Below are 25,515 nucleotides of genomic sequence, written 5' to 3' on the forward strand. Positions count from 1 at the left end.
TCATCGTTGATGTTTGCAATAGCCAATCAGAAGCGAGTGTTTCAGGAAGTGACTGTATCTGCGAGACAGCAGAACAACAAGTAATCATGTCATAAATTCGAATACAAGCATGATGCCACCAATCATATATACCGCTTACAGTTATGTTTAGTTTCACTTGGTATCGAACGTTTTTCATGCATTTCTCTTCTATTCATGCCAATGCTAAGCTAAGCTTCAAGGCTACATGAAGTTTAAAATGAGATAGGTGGTCTCTCTTTTTGAAGGTTGATAGGGACTGTAAATTGTTAGTAGTAATAATCTTATAATAGACGTTTCACTAAACATACAGCTATGTAACACATTATTGGAGTGCTATTGATGACTTGACTCAATGCAACAATGCTTCTTCTCAGTCATTTCTATTGCTGCCAAGAAATATAATACTCACAATTATACAATTCTATACATTAAGATAATTTGGCTTTATGTTCTCCAGATAGTTATTTTTATCATGTATTTCTTTAGATTGAGGTCCATCTGTGGACTACAAAGATTACAAGCACACATGGTAAGTGTACCTTTTTTTTTTGCTCTTTCTCCAGTGATTGAGTAATCAAGGCAAGGGTGCTTGTGAGGGAGGTAATTGAGTGTTAGTGCTTTATAACACAAGAAAAGCCACAAGGTTACTTAATTTCTTTTACTTTTATTTAGAATAATTTAAATGCAATGTTCAGCAGTGTTGTAAAATGAGCAATTGACGTTTTATTGTAATTTTTGAAATGGGCAAATGAGAAATGTTTGTATCTACTTAAGTTTTACCTTCCCATCAGATTTAAATGCAGTCATTCTCTGATCTCTCCTCCATATAATTTAACCTTTGCTGTGTGGACTCTATTATGGAGCAGATGTCGAGTGCTTCGGCCCCAGAGGTTCTGCTGGAGAAGGTGGGCCGTGCGGGAGTGATCACCCTGAACCGACCCAAGGCCCTGAATGCCCTCAACCTGACCATGACCCGCCTGCTCTACCCCCAGCTCAAGGTATATAGAAGTCAAAGTTCAAATCCTGCAGTACATAATGTGCGTCTGTATCCAGAGCTGTTGAAACAAGCTTTCTGCACAAGCGCTGATGAACATGTTTGAATTAATTATTGTACTGCACAATAATAGTAATCTGGCCATGGTGTGTTTGTTATAGCCACCCCTGTGGTCTGTGTGTATATGGAAATAAAGCATGGAGTAGATCGGCCAGCATCAGAGAAACATGCTGCACACCAGACGTGGAACTATTATGTGTGTCTTTTAGACCGAGATGCCTCCCCCGAGAGTTTGGCCAAGTGACAGTGATAGCTGTTTATGTCCCACCCTCTGGCAATGACGCACACGCAGCGAGAGATAATCACAAACTACGCTCAGCGCATAGAAACAGATAATCCAGATTCATCTGTATTTATTATGGGGGATTTTAATTCCTGCAGACTGACTAAATCAGTACCAACATTCCAGCAGTATGTTAAATGTGCCACCAGGGGCAAAAATACTCTTGATCTTTGTTGTGGTAATGTGAAAAACACCTACAAAGCAAGGCAAAAACCATCATTGAGCACTGCTGATCACAATGTAATACACCTTATACCTGCCTACAAAACCCAGTTACAACGGGAGGGTGTGTTAAAGAAAACGGTAAAGCAATGGAACAGCTCATGTACTGAATCTTGGCAGGTTTTCACTCAAGCTGACAGTCTGGAGGAAGCCACAGATGTAGCTACAGAATACATCACATTTTGTGAAGAAAACACTATACCTTCAAAGACAGTAGTAGTAGTGATAGTAAGGTTGTTGAGTCTAGTTTCGGTCACAAGGTGTGAACAATAGGCTTGATTGACTGGGCGGAGCTAAGGCTGCCTATTTAGCAAAGTTAGGAAGCTGACAAACTCAGTTACATCACATTTTGTCTTTAAGAAGGTCGTCTCATAGCTAGCTGTGGTGAGTCTTGAAGCTAAGAATTATAGTGTTTGGCATTGCAATTGTTTGTACTAACTTTAACCCTAGTTTCTGCAGTGTTGGTTTTTGCTGTGTTGTTGTTGATAGTAAGGTCGTTGAGTCTAGTTTCGGTCACAAGGTGTGAACAATAGGCTTGATTGACTGGGCGGAGCTAAGGCTGCCTGAGCTACCATGTGCATTTAAAGGCTAAGTGTTAGTAGCGTCAGCTTTAGCGTCAGGACCCAGTAAACGAAGGACCCCGGAAACAAAGACTAAGGGAGTCTCTCTGTGGGAGTCCCGGGAAACAAAGACTAAGGGAGTCTCTCTGTGGGAGTCCCGGGAAACAAAGACTAAGGGAGTCTATCTGTGGGAGTCCCTCGAGGAAGACCTTAGAGGCACTGTACTGTAGTTATGTGTCGTACTTCAATTATCGTTAGAATCTCTGTACTCATAGACGACGCCACAATAGATCCTCTGCTCGGCGTCGTAACCCATCCAATCTATGCCATTTACCCACCCTCGCCACCACTGACCTTGAAGTGATGGGAGGACTCTGGAATTGCCAGTCAGCGGTCAAAAAGGCAGACTCTATTTCGGCCTACGCGTCCCTCAATACCCTCCATTTCCTGGCCCTGACAAGAGAGCTGGATCACTCCAGAGAACTCTGCCACTCCTGCTGCCCTTTCCACTGTTTACTCATTCTCACACACCCCTAGACCTTCGGGGCGAGGAGGAGGGACCGGACTCCTCATCTCTCCGATGTGGTCCTATCAGGTCCTTCCACTAGAACACTTGGCCAGATCTGCATTTGAACTCCACGCTGTCACTGTCACCCTTCCTATCAAGCTCTTCATTGTGGTAATCTACCATCCCCCTGGTCCCCTTCGTGACTTCTATGACGAAATGGATGCCCTTCTCAGCTGCTTTTCTGAAAATGGCACACCACTCGTTATACTTGGCGACTTTAACATCCTGCCAGAGAAGTTGCACTCACCTGAATTAACCAACTTTTTTGCCACCTTTGACTTAACACTATCCCCTTCTCCTCCCACACACAGAGCAGGGAACCAGCTTGACCTGATATTCAAAAGGTCCTGTGGCACCTCTGCTCTCTCTGTTACCCCACTCCCCGTATCTGACCATCACTTTGTTGCTTTTTCTCTTCCCTTAAAGTCCTCTCCCCCCTCCTCTCTAGTCCCCACATTGTCACCACCCGCCGCAACCTCAAAACTCTCTCTTCCTCTACGTTTGCCTCAACTGTTCTGTCTTCACTACCTTCTATTGAACAATTCTCTCAAATATCCACAGAGGAATCCTCTGACACTCTGCTATCCTCCCTCTCCTCCTCTTTGGACTCCCTCTGTCCCTTCCACTCTAGACCGGCGCGATCTTCACCCCCCCTCCTTGGCTGTCTGAATCTCTGCGGACCCATAGAGCAGAGTTGCGGGCAGCTGAGAGGAAATGGAAGAGATCAGACTGTCCTAATGATCTATCTCACTATCTCTTCTCTCTGATTTCACCTCCACTGTGTCAACAGCCAAATCTGCCTTCTACCGGACCAAAATTAACTCCTCCGCCTCAAACCCCAGGAAACTGTTTTCCTTGTTCTCTTCCCTCCTCAACCCTCCCTCCCCTCCTCCTCCTTCCTGCCTCACTGCTGATGACTTTGTTACCTACTTTACCCAGAAAGTAAAGGACATTAGCTCCTCTTTTATCACTGCCACCATCCTCCCTCCCTCCACCCCCACCTCTGCCTTTACCCAATTCATCCCTCTCACCTCAGACGAGGTCAACAGAATTATAACATCTAACCATGCCACCACCTGCCCCCTGGACACTATCCCTTCCTCCCTCCTCCAGGCTGTGTCAAACGACATCCTGCCATTTCTCACCGCACTTATTAACTCCTCCCCCACGTCTGGCATTGTTCCAACGTCTTTCAAGACTGCCAGAATAAAGCCTCCTCAAAAAACCAACCCTTGATACCACTGACATCCAGAATTACAGACCGGTATCTCTTCTTTCATTCCTCTCTAAAACATTGGAACGTGCCGTCGCTAACCAACTGTCCTCCTATCTCTCATCTAACAACCTGCTTGACCCTCACCAGTCAGGCTTGAAAAAAGCACACTCCAGTGAGACGGCTCTCCTCGCGATGACTGAGTCCCTCCGTGCGGCCAGAGCCTCGTCCCTCTCATCGGTTCTCATCTCCTTGACCTGTCTGCAGCATTTGACACTGTGAACCACCAGATCCTCCTCGGCACTCTCGCCGAACTTGGCATAGCTGAACCTGCCCTTTCCTGGTTCACATCCTACCTGATGAATTGCACTTATCAGGTAACATGGAATGGCTCCTTGTCCAAACCTTGCACGCTTGATACAGGTGTTCCTCAAGGCTCTGTACTGGGGCCTCTTCTGTTCTCCCTCTACACCAGATCTCTGGGCTCTGTAATTACATCCCACGGCTTTTCCTATCACTGCTATGCTGACGGCACTTAGCTATTTCTCTCCTTTCCCTCATCTGACAAAGCCCTGATTGCAACACGCATATCTGAATGTCTGGCAGAAGTCAGCACCTGGACAACTGCCCATCACCTGAGGCTTAACCTCAACAAGACTGAGCTCCTCCTAATACCAGGGAAAGATTGCCCACACATGGACTTACTGGTCACTGTTGAGAACATCACTGTATCTCCTTCTCCAACTGCCCAAAACCTTGGTGTAGTGTTGGACAATCAGTTATGCTGCACCGCAAACATCACTGCGGTGGCCCGATCCTGCAGATTTGCACTTTACAACATCCGCAGGATCCGGCCCTTCCTCACAAGGGAAGCAGCTCAGCTTCTAGTCCAATCACTGGTCATCTCCCGCCTCGACTACTGCAACTCGCTCCTGGCTGGACTCCCTGCCTCTGCGATTAAACCCTTGCAGCGCATCGAGAATGCGGCAGCACGCCTCGTGTTCAACCTACCAAAGTTCTCACATGTGGCCCCCCTCTTCCGAGACCTCCACTGGCTCCCTGTAATAGCTCGCATCAGATTCAAGATGATGGTACTGGCATACAAGGCAGTCGATGGAACTGCCCCTGCCTACCTCCAAGCATTAGTAAAGCCACACTCCCCAGCTCGATCCCTCCGCTCAACTACCTCAGCTGGACGTCTGGTACCGCCATCGCTAAGAGCAAGCAAAGGTCGATCAGCGAAGTCACAACTTTTCTCTGTTTTGGGACCTCAGTTGTGGAACGAACTCCCTACCGATGTGTAGCATCTACAGTAGCTGCTATCGTTGCTTTACACGGGGAATGGGTTAGCCTAGCGATTGTAATACTTGCACTTGGTTCTATGAACATCTTTACTGTATCGACAGCGATATATTGTTTCACTTCTTATGACAAATGTACTTATTGTAACAAATGCACTTATTGTAAGTCGCTGTGGATAAAAGCGTCTGCTAAATGCCCTAAATGTAATTAAAGACAATGTGCTGCTATATGTACAAAATAAATCAATCCGTTTTTGATACTGCACTTTAATCAGTTATAAAGGGCCATATGAAACGCAGTGTGCTAGAGGTGCCAAAAAGTTTGGTAATGCCATTTTTTTTTTGTCGTGAGAAAAAAATTGTGGCAGAGCAACGTGATATCAATTCTAAGCTAAAAAATCATGATTCATATTTTTCCCCGAATCGTGCAGGCCTACACTGCAGCTCAGTCAGAACCATCTCCACAGGATGTCCTCAAGGCTCTGTGATCTCCCCAGTCCTCTTGACCCTCTAAGCCAACAAATCCTGACATGGTATATATTAAATACTCTGACGACACAGTCATCGTGGATACCACCAACTCATTGCAGCAACTGCAGTCTGTGGTGGACGACTTCTCTCTCTGGTGCAGGTATAACAATCTCACAGTGAACATCTCAAAAACCAAAGAGATGGTCATAGATTTCAGGCGCTCCTCCACCAGCCCCCTTGCTCTTCAGTTAGATGGCCGGATAATCGAGAGACTGGAAGAGTACAAATACCTCGGTCCCATCATTGACCTCAAGCTCACCTTCAAAAGTAATACAGACCGCATCTTCAAGAAATGTCAACAACACCTGTACTTTCTCTGGAAGCTACGACGGCTGCAAGTCGACAAGTCAATACTCCAGTCATTTTACAACTGCATCATTCAATCCACCCTCACCTTCAGCATCCTGCCATGGTTTCGTTCCCTGAGTGAGGTGAACAAATGTCCCCGTAACAGGATCATAAAGATAAGTGGGAAGATCATAGGACAGCCACAGACCACTCTCACAGCCATGTATGAAAAACAGGCCATCAGGAAAAGTAGACGGATCATATCGGACCCCACCCATAACCTTAACAACCAGTACCATCAGCTACCTTCAGGAAGCAGACCCCGTTCCCTGCCCCTAAGAACCAAACGAGCCATGTCCACCTTTGTTCCAGCATCCATCAGGCTGTTGAATAAACAGTAAGCCCCCTCGTACCGCCCAACCCAACCCATCACTTCAGACTTCAACCTATTCACCTTCCACCAACTCACAATCTATTCTCCCTACCCACACCTCCACCCCTACCCACAGGGTCTTTTTTAGCTTTTAAGAATTTATTTATTCTCGTACACGATGGCTAACTATTTATTGTTAAAGTATATCTTGTTTGCATGTGCCTGACCACAAAGGAGGTCAGGCACAACTTTATTGTTCCCTCACGGGAAAAATAAAGTTCTTTGAATTTAATTGAAATTGTACGATTTCTATGTTGACGTGTGTCTTCTGTGTTGTAGTTCAATCTGAAGTATGAGTACTGTTGTCTGTTGTTGTAGGAATGGGAGACAGATGAGCAGACGGACATTGTCATCATCAAAGGAGCCGGAGAAAGGGCCTTCTGCGCCGGCGGAGACATCATAGGTCACACACACGCACATGCACACACACGCGCACACAGCACCCATCCTAATCTATTGGATAGTCTAATTACATGTTTTGGTTTTATTACAGACTGATACAAGATATATTCATCAGTCAACCACCTCAGATGTAATGTCCTTCTCCTTATATTATCTGAGGTGGTGTTATCAGAGACTACCAGCCAACAGTGCACTGGGTTCGATCCCCAATGGCTGTATCCTAATTGGTAGCTGACTTAAAGCCAGATACCTCTCAACCCTACTTCACATAAATGACATGTCTCTGAATTGCACTGTAAATCGTTTTGGATTAGTGTCAGAACTAATTTCGTGTTACTCGCATGCCATGGATTTCTGAAATCGATCTCGCATTACGTTCCTAACTTATTATTTCATTTTGCAGGGGTCACGGAAGCAGGAAAGTCAGGAGACCCTCTAGCACAGGATTTCGTCCATGAGGAGTATGTTCTGAACAACACTATAGGTAACCGACACCTGCTTATGAACATACTAAAGGTCCTTTTACATTGAACGCAAATACCTGTTGTTTTCCCACGTCATTAACATAATTACACATCATGGAGCTGAATGGGACTGTACAATGCCAACTTGCAATGTAGGACATAAATATAGCTTTCTCTTGATAACAAGAAGGTGTGCAGCTGTATCGTAACAGTTTTGTTTTGGATACCAACTTTCTTCAAGAGAGGGATAGCCAACTATTAGTTATGTCGTATTCGTGTTGAACCTCAAAAACATCTCCTAAATATGGATGCATTAAAGAATGATCATCATAATCCCTTTTGCGAGCAGCCATTTGCTACAGTATTATATCTTGGATTTAAAAGAAAATGCCATTATAATTGAATCCTTTGAATATAGGATATTTTGGTAAAAAGGTCATTTTGTCATTCTTGCTGGTGCAATTATTATTGGAAAATGCTACAATTTCGTCAATTTTGCATATTTTATTCATTAAGCATCTGGTGTAAAAACAACTTTTTAGGCTAGATATTACCCGGAATAAAATGAATCAGCTTCAAGTCTGTTATATTATCCTGTGTGCTAAGTGTGTTTTCTATTTCTCAGGAATGTATAAGAAACCATATATTGCTCTTTTTGATGGGATAACCATGGGTGGGGTGAGTATTTTGTATTATATGCTGCTCAAATTGTACCATATATTTTTATACTTTAAAATTTGATTCATAACCTGGACCTTATGAAGGTCCATGTTATGAATCGCTCACACCCAAAACATGCTCACACTCATGCTTTATTTTACATGTAACAACTTTTTTTGCCTGAGGGTGTCAGCAAAGTACTGGATGTCTTTTCCCACTGGTTGTTTATTACCCTCCAGTTGTGAGGTCGGCAACGATTGGTTGAAACGGGATGACAGTTTATGGAGCATGTTGCTGACACTCTCCTATATATTTTTTTCTTCTAACTCTTCACTGTCAGACTGAGCGGAATTTGAATAGGCGTCTTGGTCTGCAAAACCCTGCAGAACTATAGCTCTGATACAAAGACACAGAGCCTGAAATGTGCTGTAAATGTTAAATGTGTGTTCTCTAGTACTTATGTTTGTACGTATCATGCATACACTGTCCCCCAGATGAGAGTGGATATTTAGCTTCTTCCACTTATCTTAAGAAGAATTTCTCATCCTGGCTGGGGTGACCTTGACTAAGGTCGCAATTCTTCATATTTTATTTTCAGGCACATTGTCAGAAGAAAGGGCATTTGATGGCAAAGGGTTATTTACGGTGAATGTGTGTGCATGTTTTGGCCTTTTGACACATTGAAGGGGGATGATGAGGATGATTAGGATGATGGACGAGGAGCCTGTGTGAGTCATCAAGTTGGGGGGGGGGGACAGAAAAGCTCCACCCTTGGCGCAAATCCAACAATAATTTGTGCTGGGCACTTTATTATCTTGACGAGGGGGGTGGTTTCTAAGGGGACATATTATCTTGATGTCCCCTTAAAAACACACAAACACGCGCACACAAACACACGCACACAGGCTGACACGACAAAGTGCATGAGACAATTGGAGAGAGGGGGGAACTATGGGGCAAAATCTGTAAATGACAAACGGCTGGATTTATAATGTATGGCTTAGGGTCATCAGCTGATAATGGCTACATGTCGTCATTATTGGACCAAAAGATAAATCAGAGCTTATAAAAGACTCTGCATACAGTTTAATGGGTAAACCCTATCATTAGAAAGACCCACGTATAGTAAGTGAAAAAAGTGAAAATCAATTAACATTGGTTTCACTGACCAAGCTGTACTCCAATTCTCAGATGTTAAGGATGTGCATGTATAAATGGTAATTGGACTGCATTTATATAGCGCTTTTCTAACCAGTGGCCACTCAAAGTGCTTTACAACATTGCCTCACATTCCCCCATTCATGCACACATTCACACACCGACGGCAGAATCAACCACGCAGGGCGACAGCCAGCTCATCGGGAGCAGTTAGGGTGAGGTGTCTTGCCCAGGGACACCACCACGCTCCGGGGAGCCGGAGATAACTAGCAACCATCCGGTTACCAGCCTTCTGCTCTACCTCCTGAACCACATGCCTCTCCCTCTATACATCCTCATTTATATAGGGAGTGATCTGCACACATATGGAGCTAACATTTGATCCTACATATTTAACATAATTATTGAGGGGAAATAAGAGCATGACATTAAAGTGCGTGTGTCTTGTTAGCTGCACTGCGTGTTTGTTATTAAACCAAACATTGGGTGGGGGGTTAGGGGGGGGGTCCAGGTCCTCCAGACAGCGGCCGGCCGGACTGCACCATCTGGGCTTGGCCGTCTGCAGCGCAGACAGTGTTTTCCCACGGGTTGGTGCTCTATACGTCAGAGCTAGCTGTCCTTCCACCACTTTTGTTATTCTTTTTTTGGGGTTAAATAAATATCCTTAGTCCTTCTTATTTGATGAAATAATTATTATTTCAATTTATAAAGCATTCATGAAAACATTCATGAAATCTCAAATTACAGGGCTAAAACTGAACATGCAAGTAAAGCTAAATCAGTATAATGCTAACTAGAACTAACTAAATGCCCTCCTATATTAGAAGGTCTTTAGGTCTTTGGGTCTATAAATGACTGTAAATGGCTCCTGACCTTGTTGTGGGTTGTCTCTTCCTCAGCTCTGATGCTGCAGACCCTGGTCGAGGAGGGCCTGATCTCTGAACACATGTTCTACCACATCCCGGAGAGCACCAGCGACATGCAGGCCTCCCACCAGGTAGCCCTCACACACCTGCATGCGGCACAGCACAATCAATGGTTTACCTCGAATAGTTGAAAGATCTTTTACCTTGCAAAGCATTATGGTCTTTGCTGTTTTTTTAACCATTTTTAGGTAAACATATCAATAGTTATTCATAATTAAATTAAAAAAAACTGTCCTTGCTCTATCTATTAATTAGTCAACGTAAATTATCCATTTTCTTGAATGTTAGACAATAAATTACTTAAATGAATAAGACATGCAAGACCCATGTCACCTCTCGGGGGGGGGGCACTTCCCTACAGTTTCCCGCCTGAACCCTAACCCCCTGTGACCCCCCGTCTGCCCAGCTGACCCAGGCCATGCGCTGGCTCCTGGCCCGCGCCCCCCTGCCCCGCCCCCTCTCCTGCCAGACGTTGGTCCAGTTTGTGGAGGCGGGCCTCAGCCAGCACTTCAGTGGCCGCCTGCAGGCCCAGCGCCGGGAGCGGGCCTCAGCCGGCCTGCCCTCCCTGGACCACTCCTCCACTAGGGCTGCTCGATTATGGAAAAAATCATAATCACACTTATTTTGGTCAATATTGAAATCACGATTATTCAAACGATTATTTTTGAGTATGAATGCATGTTGCACTTATTCATCATGCCTCTCCCAAAGAAAACTATGCAACTGAGAACTTTGTAATTTCGCCTTAAGAAAATACACAAAATGGTCAAAAAGAAAATGTTCCAATCTAAAATGATGTACAGATATGTATCCAGCTGTTCTATAAAACAAAACGAAATAATCGAAAAACCTGATTATGTTAATTTTGTGATCGTTTGACGCTAAAATCGAAATCGCGTTCAAAATTTGATTAATCACCCACACCTCCCACCTTGGATTATTAACGTACGTCTTGATCTTATTCCTTATTCCACAGCCGGCTGGTCCCAGCTGCAGTCCTCCGTCCTACGCTACGCCTCCCAGATCCCCGGGACCCCCCACGGCCGGCCCCTCCTCGGGTCCCGGCTGGAAAACCTCCTAGAGAGGGTCCGCCAGCAGCACTACCACCCGGGCCCCGCCGCCCACCGCCACCGCCGCTCGTCGCCCCGTCGCGTGTCCTGGGGGGGGCGGGACGACCGCCACGGGCCCGGCTACAGCCAGGTGCCCTGGGACGACCTGCTGGTGCTGTGCATCGACCACAGGCTGAAGGACTGGCCCAGCCCCGACCTGCCCCTCTGCCAGGGTACGATCCCCCTGGTCTGAGCCCTAATGTCCGACCCCTATCCGCTGAATGTGTTGACCTAAGAAGAAAGCACTCCATTGAGATCATGGGGCTCTATTCACTGATGTAGTGCCGCACGTTCTCATGTTATCTTCTGGGTGTGTTTTTTGTTTTGCGTGTGATCAGATGCGGTGACGGAGGACGGGGAGGTGCTGGTGTACTTCCTCACAGAGTCCCTGAAGCACTTCGATCCCCCTGAGGAGTGGAGCCAGGCGGTCCGACTCACACACCGGCAGAAACGGCTGCATACAGAAGGGTGAGAGGAGCACGTGTTCAACCCCATTATCCACGCTTATTTCTCTAGGTCGGCGTTTGGATTATTTCAACCTTTCTGGGGACACACTTTACAAAAGGCACCACATCTACTTTCTGTCTTTTCGTTTTTTTTATAGTTAAATAATCTGCTTGGTGGCTCTCCTATGATATTCTGAAAGCATTGGCCTGACGTACATTGTCGGCTACATTTTGGTCGCCGATTAGCCAAGCGTATTTTAATATTTCAGTTTGGTTTTCACCTCTCCCTTCCACCAGAGGCTGCGATGCCAGCGAGGGGGCCCCTGGCTCTCTGTCCCTGAGACAAAGGCTGTTTGACTGCCTGGCAGCGCCCCAGCCAGCCCTCTCCTCCACCGCCAGCCTGGACATCACCCACACCTCCTCAGCCCAGGAGCTGCTGCCTGGACTGGTGCTCCGCGGCCTGGAGGAGGAGAAGGCCCACAGCCAGAGGTATGGACCCTACATCTACTCTACCATTTAGGCCTCTGTATGACTACTATCTTGAGTCAAGACCAACTTTTCACTGTAAATCTAAATATGTCTTTGTTTCTCTGCATCTGTCTGTCTGTCTCTCTCCTTTCTGTCTGTCTGTCTGTCTGTCTGTCTGTCTGTCTGTCTGCAGGAGCATTGAGCAGCTGAAGCGCTGGTTGACCTCCGACCCCCCGGAGAGCCTGTCCATGCCTCTGTTCATACCCTCCTCCACGCTGCTCTCCGCATCCCCGCCCGCCGTGCCCTCGAGCAAGGCCAGATCATCGAGAGCCCCACTCACAAAAGTATGATGGTCCTACATTTATCTTAATGTGATTTGAATAATAACTCACGTTAATGGGGTTGAGATAGTCAGGTGAAGTGGTTCCAAAACCAAGTCATCATCAAGGCATTTTGCGTACCAACTCGTATGCAAACGGTAAAAAGTAGGTAAATACACTTCTTAAATAAATACACATGGTAACGTGGGGAACATTGGAAGGAAAAAGCAAACAGGCTGCCAGGTTTTCATTCAGAAACACAATTAACATAAAACCTAAAAATTAATTAATAGTTAAATGTGTCTATTCCATAATAAAATCCCCATACCACCTACAGTAATGGTACGCATACTACAGGTTGAAAAACACTTTAGTCTAGTGTTAGGATGTTTGACTCCTCGCCGAGAGGTCCTGGGTTCAAACCCCAATGTCCACAGTCTACCTGTAGCAAGAGCAACAATGCCCTTAACCCCTAACTGCTCCTGTAGGACATGTATGGAAACAAATGTTGGATTCACTGTAAGTTGCTTTTGATAAAAGAAAAGTCACTAAAAAGCCTACAAATAAATAAAGTTATTTGTACAGTTTATCATTGTGATTGTCATAGTGACCAGCATCTGTTGTATATCATTTTAGAAAGCAAAGTCCTCGGAGGACTGTACGTTTGACGACGGACCGGGCCAGACCGGTTCCTTCCCGGTAACCATGGCGCAGAGGCTCCGGGACATCCAGCGCCAGATCCTAGGGAGCCAGGAGGAGGAGCTGGCCTGCAGGCTGAGGCTTGACGGCATGCTGGGCATCGTGGACGACTGATCACATGACCCAAACTGCTTCATGTCATGTGACCCAGCAGCTAGTGTTCTGCCACCACCAACTGCCCTCAGTGGAGTGGAAGGGAAGCCTGTCAAGAATGTAGAAGGGCTCTTGGAAATGTCAGTTGTCGTTTTTCTTTCCTCTTAAGATGCCAGGTGTGTTTTAATTTGTTTTAAAATAGCTTAATAGTCTTATGGAAGGAAGACATATCCACCAATAGCCTGTGTTTTCCTTCCCATTTTTCATTTCTGTACAATTAGTAAAACCTTTTGAATGTTTTTGTTTGTGTATATATGTATTTTTGTCTTTCTGCTTTCTGCATGGCGTTGTCTATAAAATGAGAATATGCTTTTCTGAGATGTTTTATCAACGTATGGATATGATTTTGTGTTTTTCATGTTTTTCTGGACTTGGATGTATCAAATTAGAAGGAAATAAGAACTTAAGTGTGCTATTTTTTAAGCATGTACTTATCAGTCATAATAAATACCGTATTTTTTATGCAAGTGTATTTGATTTTTTATTTAATTGAGTTCTGCTCATCTTGGAGAGAGTTGATATCGCTAGTGCACTTCTTCACAGTGATGAAACGCCATGGTCCGAGGTTATTTTCTGGATAGCCTTTCGAAGCCGTTTATTGGAGGGTTATCAGAAAGACCCACCCCTTTCCCCGCCCAGCGGGTTAGTGATTGGCTAGCTAAGCCCCTGCTCATATCTTTCCACTGACTACCAAATCGGAAGGCACTGCAATGCGAAGAGGGAAACGTAGTCCTAAATAATATCCATGTGTGATCTTGGGTACACCGCAGCCCTTCTGCTTCTTGTATAAAACTCACGGAGACAGGTTGGGTGGAGCACTGGACTGGTTTATTTGCTACAACATGGGACAACACACAACCAGTGTTCGCATATATATATTCAGCCGTAGTCCGTTCGAACACAACGTAAGCTTGGTTGCTTCTGAACTTTCAAACACAAACTCCCGCCGTGGACTTTCAGAATAGAAATAAATAAATGTTGGTTGGAGTCCCAAGTTTAACAGAATTTAACAAATAAAATAAATTATTTACACTGTTACACATGCAATGATTTACTCTCCTAAAAAAACTACATTACGCATTCAGTTCTATCGTGGGGGCCGACTCAACCAGGTGGTAAACTAGAAACCTATTCATTTGACAGGGTATCTGTTCAAAATCCTACTGCTCACAACATGACTGAAGGGACGTAAGTATTATTTTGTTTTTCGGTTAAACAAACGATGTATTTTTTATATACGTTAGTGTTTGTACGTTCTTAAGTCTCTACCATAAAAAGTTGACATGAAAGACTCAAAGTAGGGCTATAAGGATTTGGCTGCACGAGAAGTTATCCTACTTTTGCGTGCTGTTCATGGTGCTGAAAATGAATCTTTGCGACGCTGCCCAAAATACGCTCTTTTAAATAGAATTGAAACTTCGGAAGTGTAGTGTTTATGATTATGATTAAATAGCGCTCTTCTAGGTAGTCAAATACATTAACTTTGTACTCACTGACCACTCACATCACCAAAAACCCGGTTCACTGCCTGTACCCCCATCCTTCTCCTATGCCAGGCATCTGCGGCGGCGAGGGGGCCCCTACAAGACGGAGGCAGCCACCGACCTGAGCCGCTGGAGACTGGCCAACGTGGAGGGGAGGCAGACCTGGCGCTATGTGGAAGACCACAAGACCCCGGAGAGGGAACAGACCATGTTAGAGGCACACTCTCTCGGCCTGGACACGGTAAACTTTCTTCTGTCAATTATCTAATTTGATATCAATGTGGTATCTCGTCGTGATGTCATATCGAGAGTTACGGTATATGTAAAAACAGTTTAATATACTGTACTGGAATATAGTCTTATCTAATCTTTGAGTGACCCCCAACAACAATAAGAGATAAAAACAACAAGGTGCACGTCCGTTTCTGAGATGGAAATTGAGAGCTTACTTGTAACGGTTCCAAATCCACTGTTGACCTCTATAACGCTAGGACGACCAAATGTCACCACCGAGAATCCCCTAAAAACAACAAGATGAGTATCAAAACAAACAGCTACCTGCAGCCAAAGCATATGACAGCCTCACCATGCCACAGGATCCTGGCTGACATCTGTATAACCAACTGGCCGCAGAGGTGGTTTAGCAGTTGTACACAAGAACAACATGACCTTGTTTGCTGGGTTCTTTCTCCTCCTTTTGATCACATCAACCATGTTTCATGGTTAACGGTCAAGGTTTCCTAAGAACATGATTTTGTCCTGATTTTGGGTGACACGTGGATGTCTCTCCAACTGGCTGAGAACCTTTTAGTCAGACATGAGAAATGAGTTAAAGAGGGAAGAGCACAATATCCTTCAGGTATCTTTTCCAAACATAGCCACAACCCCAGATTCCCGTTCAATACTACCAACAAAGTTATAAACCCCTAATGTCTATTCTTTAAATCATCCACTAATCTCATGCAAGTAGTTAAACAAAGTTTTACAAGCTAGGAATTGGACGTTAGATCCAACATCTCAAATATGGATTGATGCCTCAGAACAACCTGACTTTTAAAGTAGTGTTCCTTTACCTCTGGAATAGTCCAATCCTGCTTTCAGACCACCATAGTTCAGCCGCTTATAAAGAAGGTCTTAATCATAGTTCATCATAGGTCTCGATTGTTCTTGATTTTTTTAAAATCAAGTACCACCCTGGATACATTTCAATCTGGTTTACCACCATGGTACCAAAATAACCTGGGTTAACCAAATATCTTCTCCAGGCTGCAGAGGGCGGAAACTGCTCACTTTTAATTATGCTATAGACTTTCAACACAGTCGATCATAACATGTTGATTGGCCGTTTGAGAGACTTGGTTGGAATTTCTGGTTCAGCCCCGGATTGGATTCGCGCCTAAATCAGCAATAAAACCAGAACTAAAAACAGCAACCAAATCACTCCAATCATTGCAGAACTACATTAGCTCCACAAAATCCTGTTGAAAATCCTAAAAACCCTAATCTTGAGAGCTGTTTGTTGCCGTACCAACAGAGTGGGTTTGTGAGGGCGTCGCTGGCGGTCCACACGGCGGCGGACACGGCCCTGAAGGGGATGGGCTTCTACAGCCTGCTGCAGGCGGAGGACGGCCACTGGGCCGGGGACTATGGGGGGCCCCTCTTCCTGCTGCCAGGTATAACACGCGCACAAGCGCGCCTTTTGTGTTTGAGTGTGTGTGTGTGAGTCGTTGCCTGTTGTGTGTGTGTGTGTGTGTGTGTGTCGTTGCTTGTGTGCCTGTGTGACTGTGACTGTGTGTATGTCATTGCCTGTTTGAGTGTGCATGTGTGTGTGTTTCATTGCCCATGTGTGCTGTGGCATCCCGCCGCTGGACCTCGGACCGGGCGGGTCCGAGGAGACGCAGTAGACTTGGTTTGCCGTCGCCACCCTCCAGCCGGCGACAGAGAGCACCACGTCTCTCCCCCCAATCAGCGTGATCGGGGACACCTGGCCGGAGGAAGGGAAAGGACCAGGAGCCGGCATAAAAGAAGCTCCAGACCGGGTGAACCGGGAGAGTGACACGGAGGGCGTCCGCACCACGGAGCGAGTGACACGGAGGGAGCAAGCACCAGGCCGGGCGAACGGCGAAGCGACACGGAGGGATTCCGCACCACGGCGTCGAACTAGAGGCTCCCGGAGACCCTAGCACGAGGATGCAGACGAATTATTCTTGGGAAATAAACGCCGACTGCGGCTTTAACCCTTGCTCACCGTGTGATTCCTACCGGGCACCTGACACGCGGGGAAACGGGCTGCCACTGTGCGTGTGTGCTGCAGGTCTGCTGATCACCTGCCATGTGGCTCAGATCCCGCTGGCCGAGGCCTGGAGGAAGGAGATGGTGCGGTACCTCCGCTCAGTGCAGCTCCCTGATGGAGGCTGGGGCCTGTATGTGTTCCTCCATCTCTACACCGTGTACCTGGAACAACACACACGTGGGCAGGCAGAGCAATGAAGCATGCATGCATTGCCTGACCACGTTGGACGTTGAAACGTTGAAACCTGTAATAAGCTGATTCATTTAATTTCATGTGTTCTTTATTTAGACAGATTGAGGGAGGTATATAAAAGCTTTACGAAGCTATGATTCTTATTTTGAAAAGGAAAGTTGATTAAGACATTTAGGTAAATTGAGTATTGAAATGTTTTTATTTATAAATAGGAAAAGAGGTTTAAATAAAACGTTATGTTATACTTGGAAGCTGATCGCAATGCTCTTAATATGTTCATATCAAAAGATATGCTTATGTTTTGTCTTGTGTTTTCTTGTGTAGCCATATTGAAGACAAGTCGACCGTGTTCGGCAATGCTCTGAGCTACACTTCACTGAGGATTCTGGGAGTTCAGCCCGATGACCCAGATATGATTCGGGCTCGGAACAATCTGCACAGCAAAGGTCAGAGGGTAACCCTTGAATTTTCTTTCTACATATTTCTAACATATATCTGCATTTTATGCCATTCTGCTAACTGAATCTTTAAAAATAAAAGCAAAATAAAAAAGCATACTACATTGCCTGTATATATGTGTTATCGTGTTGCACTGTACACAGGCGGTGCTGCAGGGATTCCACTCTGCACTCTGGGTGCACCCTTTACTAAACCCTGTTCTACACCCTATTCTACTAAACCCTGTTCTACACCCTATTCCATTAAACCCTGTTATAGACCCTATTCTACTAAACCCTGTTCTACATCATATTATACTAATCCCTGTTGTACTACTAAACTTTGTTCTAAACACTATTCTATTAATCCCTGTTCTACACCCTATTCTACTAAACCCTGTTCTACACCCTATTCTTCTATTACCTATTCTATTACACCCGGTTCTACACCCTTTTCTTTTACTCCCCAATCTACTACACCCGGTTCTACACCCTATTCTCTACTGTCTATTCTACTACACCCGGTTCTACACCCTATTCTCTACTCCCTATTCTACTACACCCGGTTCTACACCCTATTCTACACTCCCGATACTACTACACCAGGTTCTACACCCTATTCAACAACCTATTCCACTCAACCCTGACTACATCCAATTACACTAAGCCCTGTTCTATAACCTATTATACCAAACCCTTTTCCTCCAGTTCTCTAGTTGAGTCATTGCATAGAATAACAAAATAAGGACTTTTCAGTTATTAGTACCAAAATGGACCAAACAGTGTAAATCAAACGAAAGACAATAATTCAAAGTCTAATAGCAGCAATATATATATATATCATTGCATAATACTGAGAGTGGAACAACAGTGCATTTGCTATATTTATAAATGTAAAAAGAAAAGTAATCAAATTAAATATAGGCCTAAAAATTGAAAAACACCAGAAGAAAATGCTTATGGAGGATAATACATGTGTGTGTCAGGCTGTTCCCTACTTGGATGCCGGCCCACCCTTCCACACTGTGGTGTCACTGCCGGCAGGTCTACCTGCCCATGAGCTACTGCTACGCCGTCCGTCTGGCGGCCAAGGAGGACCCTCTGGTGCTCAGCCTCCGACAGTTGGGTGCTGGTAGTTTCCACGACCAAACTACAGGAGGCGCCAAACTCAAGGGATTAATGCCTGCAGTCTTACTGCCAAGGCGTTGTTGTGCTTTACTTTTACTTACTTTACGTAATGAGTTACTTTCTGCAAATAATCCACATGACCAAAGGCTACCTGTGTTGAGTAATATATTCAAAAGAATGATGAAACATGATAAGCAGGGTTAAGATAAAGATTGAAAATAAGACCTGCAAAGGAATCAGTTGGCAGGTTTTTAAAAAACTTTATCCTAGAATTGAAAAGCAATACATTGGCTATTAATTATATAATTATATGGAAATAATTATGTACTTCATCAATGAACAATGGAAGCTTTCTATTTGTTCCTTCCTTTATGTTGAAGAAGCACTGCAGGATTTAACCTAGCATTAGAATGGATAAGGGGTTAAACCCAGGTTAGGGTTATGAACCTCTGGGTTAAAGTTGAACTCTCTCTTTCTCTGTGTTCCTCAGGAGCTGTACGTCCAGGACTATGAAAGCATCAGCTGGCCGGCCCAGAGGAACAACGTAGCAGCCTGCGACATGTACACCCTCCACAGCCGCCTGCTCGACTTTGCCTATAGTACGCAGCTCCCCTCTGACCTCTGACCTCTGTCGCATCCATCATATGCGGCAGCAGTAACACAGCTTAAAGGGTCCCCGGTTCGAATCCTGCGGTCCTATCACTTCTTTGCTAATCACCCTCGTTTTGCACCAACATTCCTCTCTATCTTCACTCTCTTGTCTATAAAGGAACAGAAGCCCACACAAAATATATGAATCAATAAATAATGATTAGATGCAAATGATGAAACACTACAACCTCCCACATCAGGACGCAGGGATGCTAATGTTTCAACGTATGTCTATGCTACGGTAACAGCTCCTCTAGTCTCAGCTCGAGAACGCTGGCCCGTGTCTGGGTCTGCTGCTGGTGTGTGTGTGTTTGTGTGTGTGGTTCTAACCGGCGTGTCTCCCCAGTGTTCATGAACGTGTATGAAGCCCACCACAGCAAGGGTCTGAGGGGCAAGGCCGTGAAGGAGCTGTACGAACACATCCAGGCAGACGACCGCTTCACCAAGTCCATCAGCATCGGCCCGGTGAGACACAGGGGTTCCACCTGTCCTCCTCTCCCCGCTGTTACATCAATGTACTCTGACTAAATGTCACAAAATGTGTGTACTTTAAATCGGAAATTGGTTACACTGAAGCGGAGGTTTAAAATGACCTTAAGCTAAAATCACAACTGCAAGATAGATAGATAGATAGATAGAGCGATAGATATTTTATTAATACTGAATGAAATAAAGGAAAACAAAATCTACTTATAGCCTTCTGCCAAGCAGTATCCACAAAGTATCCATTATATTGTCCACCAGTAGGAGGCAGTATAATGAAATGGTTAGGGCGTTTATACACATTGGGACCTAGATCAAAAGTTCTTGATTCAAACCCCAATGATGCTCTAACCCCTACCTGCTCATTAAGGTCACATAAGAAGATATGTATACATGTAAAGGGGTTGATCATCTACTGAATGACTAAGTAGTAGCCCTTTGCTGGTCTCCGGTCCCCAGATCTCCAAGACCATCAACATGCTGGTGCGCTGGCACGTGGACGGACCCTCCTCCCCCGCCTTCCAGGAGCACGTGTCCAGGATCCCGGACTACCTCTGGTCAGCCCTCCCGCCTCTTCTAGTCCCCCCTGCATAGAGTCTTGTGTTAATCCAGTCCCCACATAGACTCTAGCCTTCTAGTCTCTTAGTCATTTAGTCTAGTCTCAAAACTTGGTCCTGCTAATGCTAACCATGCTATAATTGTATGCACTCAAGACAATGCAAGATGCCATATGTATTAACAATAGAAAAGTCAAAATGAACATCCAACGACATCCACCTTGACTAATTGTTGGGCCATTCCCTGAAGGTATAAAAAGTGTCAAACATGTTTTTACCTCTATATAAACAGAACTGGATGACCTGACATGATTTTCTTTTGCGGCCATCTCTAGGCTAGGATTGGACGGCATGAAAATGCAGGTGCGTTTGGAAATCTGCCACAGCTTACAACCGTACAGAGCTATGAATAACACATATGTTATTATAGTTAAGTTGTGTTAAGTCTGTGTTGTCTGATGCAGGGGACCAACGGATCCCAGCTGTGGGACACCTGCTTCGCCGTGCAGGCCTACCTGGAGGTGACGTCTTCCTGCTTGGTTTTATATAAGTTGAACATATTTACTATCAAATCAATTTGATATCTCCTTTTTTAATTAAATGTTCTACGTGAATATTATCTTCCATCTTACACATTCATTGTATCTAACCTTTCATATTCTCTCTATTAGTTTTCAGGAGTCCCTGTTTCAACTGTTTGTTTAAACAAACTTATCTTTAAGTTTATATTGTCGTTTCCTGACACTTTGTATTTCCTGAAGTGCGACAAAAAGTCCTTGGATACAAATTCCTTGTTTAAAATAAGTTTGATTACGATGTATGTGTAAGCTCAAGAAAATAATTTACAATTTTTTTACTTATCGGGTCCGTCAGGCAGGTGGTCAGGACAATCCTAAACTGGCTAAATGTCTTCAACGGGCTCATCAGTTCCTCACCTTTACACAGGTAATTTTGAAACAATAATAACATTTTAAATATATATAAATAAATGTGGATATAAATATTACGGAGCGTAAAGATGAGATAATGTTATTTATTTATCTATTTGTAAAGCATGAGAAACTTTTGATTAGCTAACTTGAATTAGATAAAGCCTTTTCAGATCTTCCATCAGTTAATAAACCGGTTGTTTCCCTCCAATAGATCCCAGAGGACCCTCCAGAATACCAGAAGTACTACAGACAGATGAACAAGGAGAGAGAGAGAGAGAGAGAGAGAGAGAGAGAGAGAGAGAGAGAGAGAGAGAGAGAGAGAGAGAGAGAGTTATACACTGCGTCTCTGTTTATTGAGAGAGAGACTGCCTGTCTGTCTGTCCATGCAGGTACGTGTGAGATGAGCTAGCATATCCATCATAGATTGGTAAGGTACATACACACCAGGGATGGAAATTAACACCCGCCACACGCCATTTGCGGGTGGATTTGTATGGTGGCGGGTGCATTGTGTCCCTTCACCCGCCACTGTGTCGGGTAATACTTTCCAGTCAGGTCCGATCAAATTTGCATATTTAATACATTCGTCATACGGCGCTGCACAGTTCCACAACCATTACTGTCAACATCCGGCCTCTTTCTTCTTCTACGCCTCTTTTGCTGAACTGCGACTGTCAACATCCGGGATAATAAACCGGTAACCATAGAGATAATATGCCGGTATCAACATTCGGTATAGTATGCTAGGCTAATTATTGACATATAAAGAAAAAACTACTAGAGAAAGCAATGTTGCGTTTCCTCACCGGAGGAAAGAGAACAGCTGAGGAGAGTGTAGGCCAGGTACAGGTGGCGGATGATAGTACGCCTGTCATCCCCAAAAAGAAGCGTTGTTTTAATGAGAGATGGCGAACATCGGACAGTAGGCAACACCGTGACCGGCTGGTGTTTGACGGGACAAGCCAGACAATGTTCTGTGCTCTCTGTGTAAACATGCTTCGGATGGCCACAGGTCCAATAGTTTTGTGAGTGGGACACAAAACCTAAAATTGGAAGCCGTGGATGACCACGAGTCCTCAAAAAGTCACCTTCACGTTTTGAAAATTGCCAAGGGAAAATCAGCGCCCGAAACCACGACAGCGATGAGGACGCTCGTTAGCCTCAAAACAGCCCAGCTTGATAGAAGTTAGTTCGAAATGCACACGCAATTGCCAAAAAGGGAAGGCCATTTCAAGACTTCGAATGGCACTTCACGTAAGTTATTATTTTATTTTCTAATAGGCCTGATGCAAGTTTGTTGCTGTTGCAACAAACTAGCATGTTGGGTAACCTTAGAGCTCTGCTCACTTGTTTGGCAAACAGCTGCTTTTTGTCAGTCTGGTCAAAACAGATGTCAAGTGTGTGTGCTAAGACGTAGGGCTGTCCCGAATACCATTATACAGGCTTCGAATACTCGTTGGATATTCCGAGCGAGTATTCCAATACTCGTTCTAAAACAACAATAATAATTGAACAGTAAAAAAGTCAGAGTTCCTTACTTTGCTGTTGTTCCATTCCAAATCAGCTGTCATCTGTGCCATCGTGGCCCTTACAGGAGCTTATCAATTCATCCCGTAACGTGCATATAAATCCGTACAAAGATCCAATGTTTAGTCGTTTGTGTCCATATTAAATCCATCATTGACCGGGTATTCCTTTGACAAAAGCCAGTCTGTGAATGCGCAATAGCAGGGCTGCATAGCGAACGTACACAAACAGATACGCTAACGAGTTCCTATTTATTTTTATATATATATAGTTTAATGTATTCTGACGTTTTTCAATGTGTCTTGCACTTATTAAGTCATTGTTTCTTGTTCTTGTTTCTTCATGGTCTGTTTTCAAATGTTTAATTTCGAATGCATAGGCAGAGTATGAGTCTTCCTATACCGAGAGGATACATCTGTTGCATTATAGGGGCAGATTTCCTTATACATCTGGTTGAATTGAAGAAATTAAAAGGCCAGTGCATTGAAAAAACAAATGTTCCTATTGACTTATGATGGTGTAGCCATGCATGTTGTTTTATTGTTAATATGTCAATTTGTTTTTTATTGAAAAAACTTTGTATAGATGAATTATCCCCAAACTTGTCATTGTAACACCTTTGAAATAAACATGACTTAACATGGCAGATACCTGTGCATTGTTTATCATATGCGGTAAGAGTGTAATATTTTCAACTCAGTTCCTTGGTAGCGCCTACTTACAGTAAAAATCACTTCTGATGGAAAAAATGATGTGTATGAAAAACACTTTTCTTATCTAGTGTTACTATTATATTGTTTAAAATGTACGCATATGTTAAAATATATAGCGTAGAAAAAGTGGCTGGTAAAAAAGATGAGTGGCTGGTAGATTTTTAAATCTACCAGCCACAGTGGCTGGTGGGCAAAAAAGTTAATTTCCATCTCTGATACACACACTCACATACACACTGGCGCGAGCGCACATGCCAGCAAAAATACTCACACACTCTCTCTCTCTTTCTTTCTTTCTTTCTTTCTTTCTTTCTTTCTTTCTTTCTCACACTATGGGTGTTCATGGCTTGACTTTCCTCCTTCAGGTCCACTTTGAGGGGAGGACTGAAATACTGCAGGAGGCTGCAGAGAGGCAACGGCTCCTGGGAAGGGTGGGTTCAACATTTATTGATCATTGTTTAATTCTCTGTAATGTTCTGTAATGTTCTGTAAAGATCTGTAATGTTTATTGATCATATATTAAACAGGAGCTGTAGTCAACAATGTTGATTTTCTTTCTCTTTCTCTTCATTTTGTCTGCCTTTTCGCCCAACACTTTAATCCTAAACAGGTGATAATTTTCATAATTAAATAATAAAAACGTTACATGTAATTAAAAGGCAGGTACCTGCCAGTCCTTAAAGGTCCCATGACATGCCACCAAGTGTGAGTGTGATCAGCTGTTACAAGCCGTTTTGTAAATCTTCCCCTTGTGACATCACAAGTGGGCGATAGATGAGCAACGGTTGCTACAGTCCACTGGGTAGGCTGGTAAACTGATCTATCCAGCACACATCTAGGTGGACATGCCCACTTGTGATGTCATAAGGGGCAGATTTTCAAAACGGCTTGTAAGGCTAATCACACTCACACCTGGTGGCATGTCATGGGACCTTTAATAACCTATATCTGTATTCATTGGAACCCACTTTGGATAAAAGTGTCTGCTAAATGGCACAAAACATAACGCATAGCATTGAATAGTGTTGGAAAGGTCAGGTAAGATCAGGGTGCGATTTGTGAAAAAACCAGAGGGGGGGATAATTTAAAGAAACATTTTAAAATGTTTCAAAATGAAGACGGACCCTGTGTATTTTGGTTGTTAATTATTACGATGTAATGGTGAAAATACTTTGGGTGGGGGGGATATCCCCACCGAGGATAAAAATTATTCAGCAGAGGGTAGGACGTGTAAACCAGAGGGGGGGATAATCCCCACCATCCCCAGCGGCAAATTGCACCCTGCGTAAGATGTGTGTTTTCCACCAGATCTTGGGGGGTGTGCTTCACCTATGGGGCCTGGTTTGGATTGGAGGCCTTTGCCTGTATGGGCCACGTCTACCAGGACGAGTAAGAAACACCGAAAACGTACCTCAATAAAAATAGACACTCGTTTTATATATCGGAATTATTTCACTTTATAATTGCTTTATCTTCCCCTACCTCCCTTCATTTTCTCTCTCTCTATCTCTCTCTCTCTCTCTCCATCCCCCAGGGTGGTCTGTGGGGAGGTGAGGAGGGGCTGTGACTTCCTGTTGCACATCTCCGGTGTGTTCAACAAGAGCTGTGCCATCAGCTACACCTCCTACAGGAACATTTTCCCCGTCTGGGCATTGGGTCGCTTCTCCGCCCTCTACCCCTCCAGCTCCCTAGCCGGGAAGGTCAAGCTGTGACCCCTGGTGGATAACCGACGACCCACCGACCAACAGCCACCAGCTGTCACAGCAGAAACGCCTAAAGGATGTGAAGTGAGTCCTGAAGTGGTGCCCTGGCTGTCACCGCAGGAGGGAACAGGCTACC

General features: G+C 44.5%; 3 protein-coding genes across 3 annotated transcripts; all 3 read left to right on the forward strand.

Moving 5' to 3' along the window:
• Positions 1–260: 260 nt before the first annotated feature.
• LOC307072605 (3-hydroxyisobutyryl-CoA hydrolase, mitochondrial-like) lies at positions 261–10,622 on the forward strand. The gene is made up of 7 exons (XM_079731977.1): positions 261–550; positions 888–1,019; positions 6,793–6,877; positions 7,280–7,360; positions 7,966–8,018; positions 10,058–10,155; positions 10,491–10,622. The coding sequence occupies exons 1-6, from the start codon at positions 374–376 to the stop codon at positions 10,061–10,063; spliced, it is 534 nt and encodes a 177-aa protein (XP_079588103.1). The 5' UTR covers positions 261–373; the 3' UTR covers positions 10,064–10,155; positions 10,491–10,622.
• LOC307073830 (germinal-center associated nuclear protein-like) lies at positions 10,063–13,653 on the forward strand (the record flags this gene model as incomplete). The annotated part of the gene is made up of 7 exons (XM_079733792.1): positions 10,063–10,196; positions 10,500–10,711; positions 11,061–11,366; positions 11,532–11,661; positions 11,937–12,128; positions 12,301–12,451; positions 13,064–13,653. 7 exons carry the CDS (start codon positions 10,063–10,065, stop codon positions 13,238–13,240), a joined length of 1,302 nt encoding a protein of 433 aa, XP_079589918.1. The 3' UTR covers positions 13,241–13,653.
• Positions 13,654–14,956: 1,303 nt separating this feature from the next.
• Positions 14,957–25,388, forward strand: LOC307073831 (lanosterol synthase-like; the record flags this gene model as incomplete). Its single annotated transcript, XM_079733793.1, has 16 exons — positions 14,957–15,004; positions 16,298–16,436; positions 17,078–17,186; positions 17,573–17,702; positions 17,851–17,858; positions 18,672–18,807; positions 19,304–19,412; positions 19,811–19,929; positions 20,407–20,504; positions 20,840–20,867; positions 20,969–21,025; positions 21,378–21,449; positions 21,648–21,703; positions 24,042–24,107; positions 24,985–25,065; positions 25,211–25,388. Exons 1-16 carry the CDS (start codon positions 14,972–14,974, stop codon positions 25,386–25,388), a joined length of 1,419 nt encoding a protein of 472 aa, XP_079589919.1. The 5' UTR covers positions 14,957–14,971.
• Between the last annotated feature and the right edge of the window lie 127 nt (positions 25,389–25,515).

The sequence above is a fragment of the Pollachius pollachius genome (assembly GCF_949987615.1).
Source record: "Pollachius pollachius genome assembly, chromosome: 3".
In the NCBI taxonomy this organism is placed as follows: domain Eukaryota; kingdom Metazoa; phylum Chordata; class Actinopteri; order Gadiformes; family Gadidae; genus Pollachius; species Pollachius pollachius.

What these genes read in the sequence shown, in the direction of transcription:
- LOC307072605 (XM_079731977.1), top strand. Translation starts at nt 374, where the DNA reads ATGCAACAATGCTTCTTCTCAGTCATTTCTATTGCTGCCAAGAAATAT. An exon ending in CGCCGGCGGAGACATCATAG is followed by an intron (nt 6,878 to 7,279) that starts GTCACACACACG and finishes TTCATTTTGCAG; the next exon opens with GGGTCACGGAAGCAGGAAAG. An exon ending in TGTTCTGAACAACACTATAG is followed by an intron (nt 7,361 to 7,965) that starts GTAACCGACACC and finishes TCTATTTCTCAG; the next exon opens with GAATGTATAAGAAACCATAT.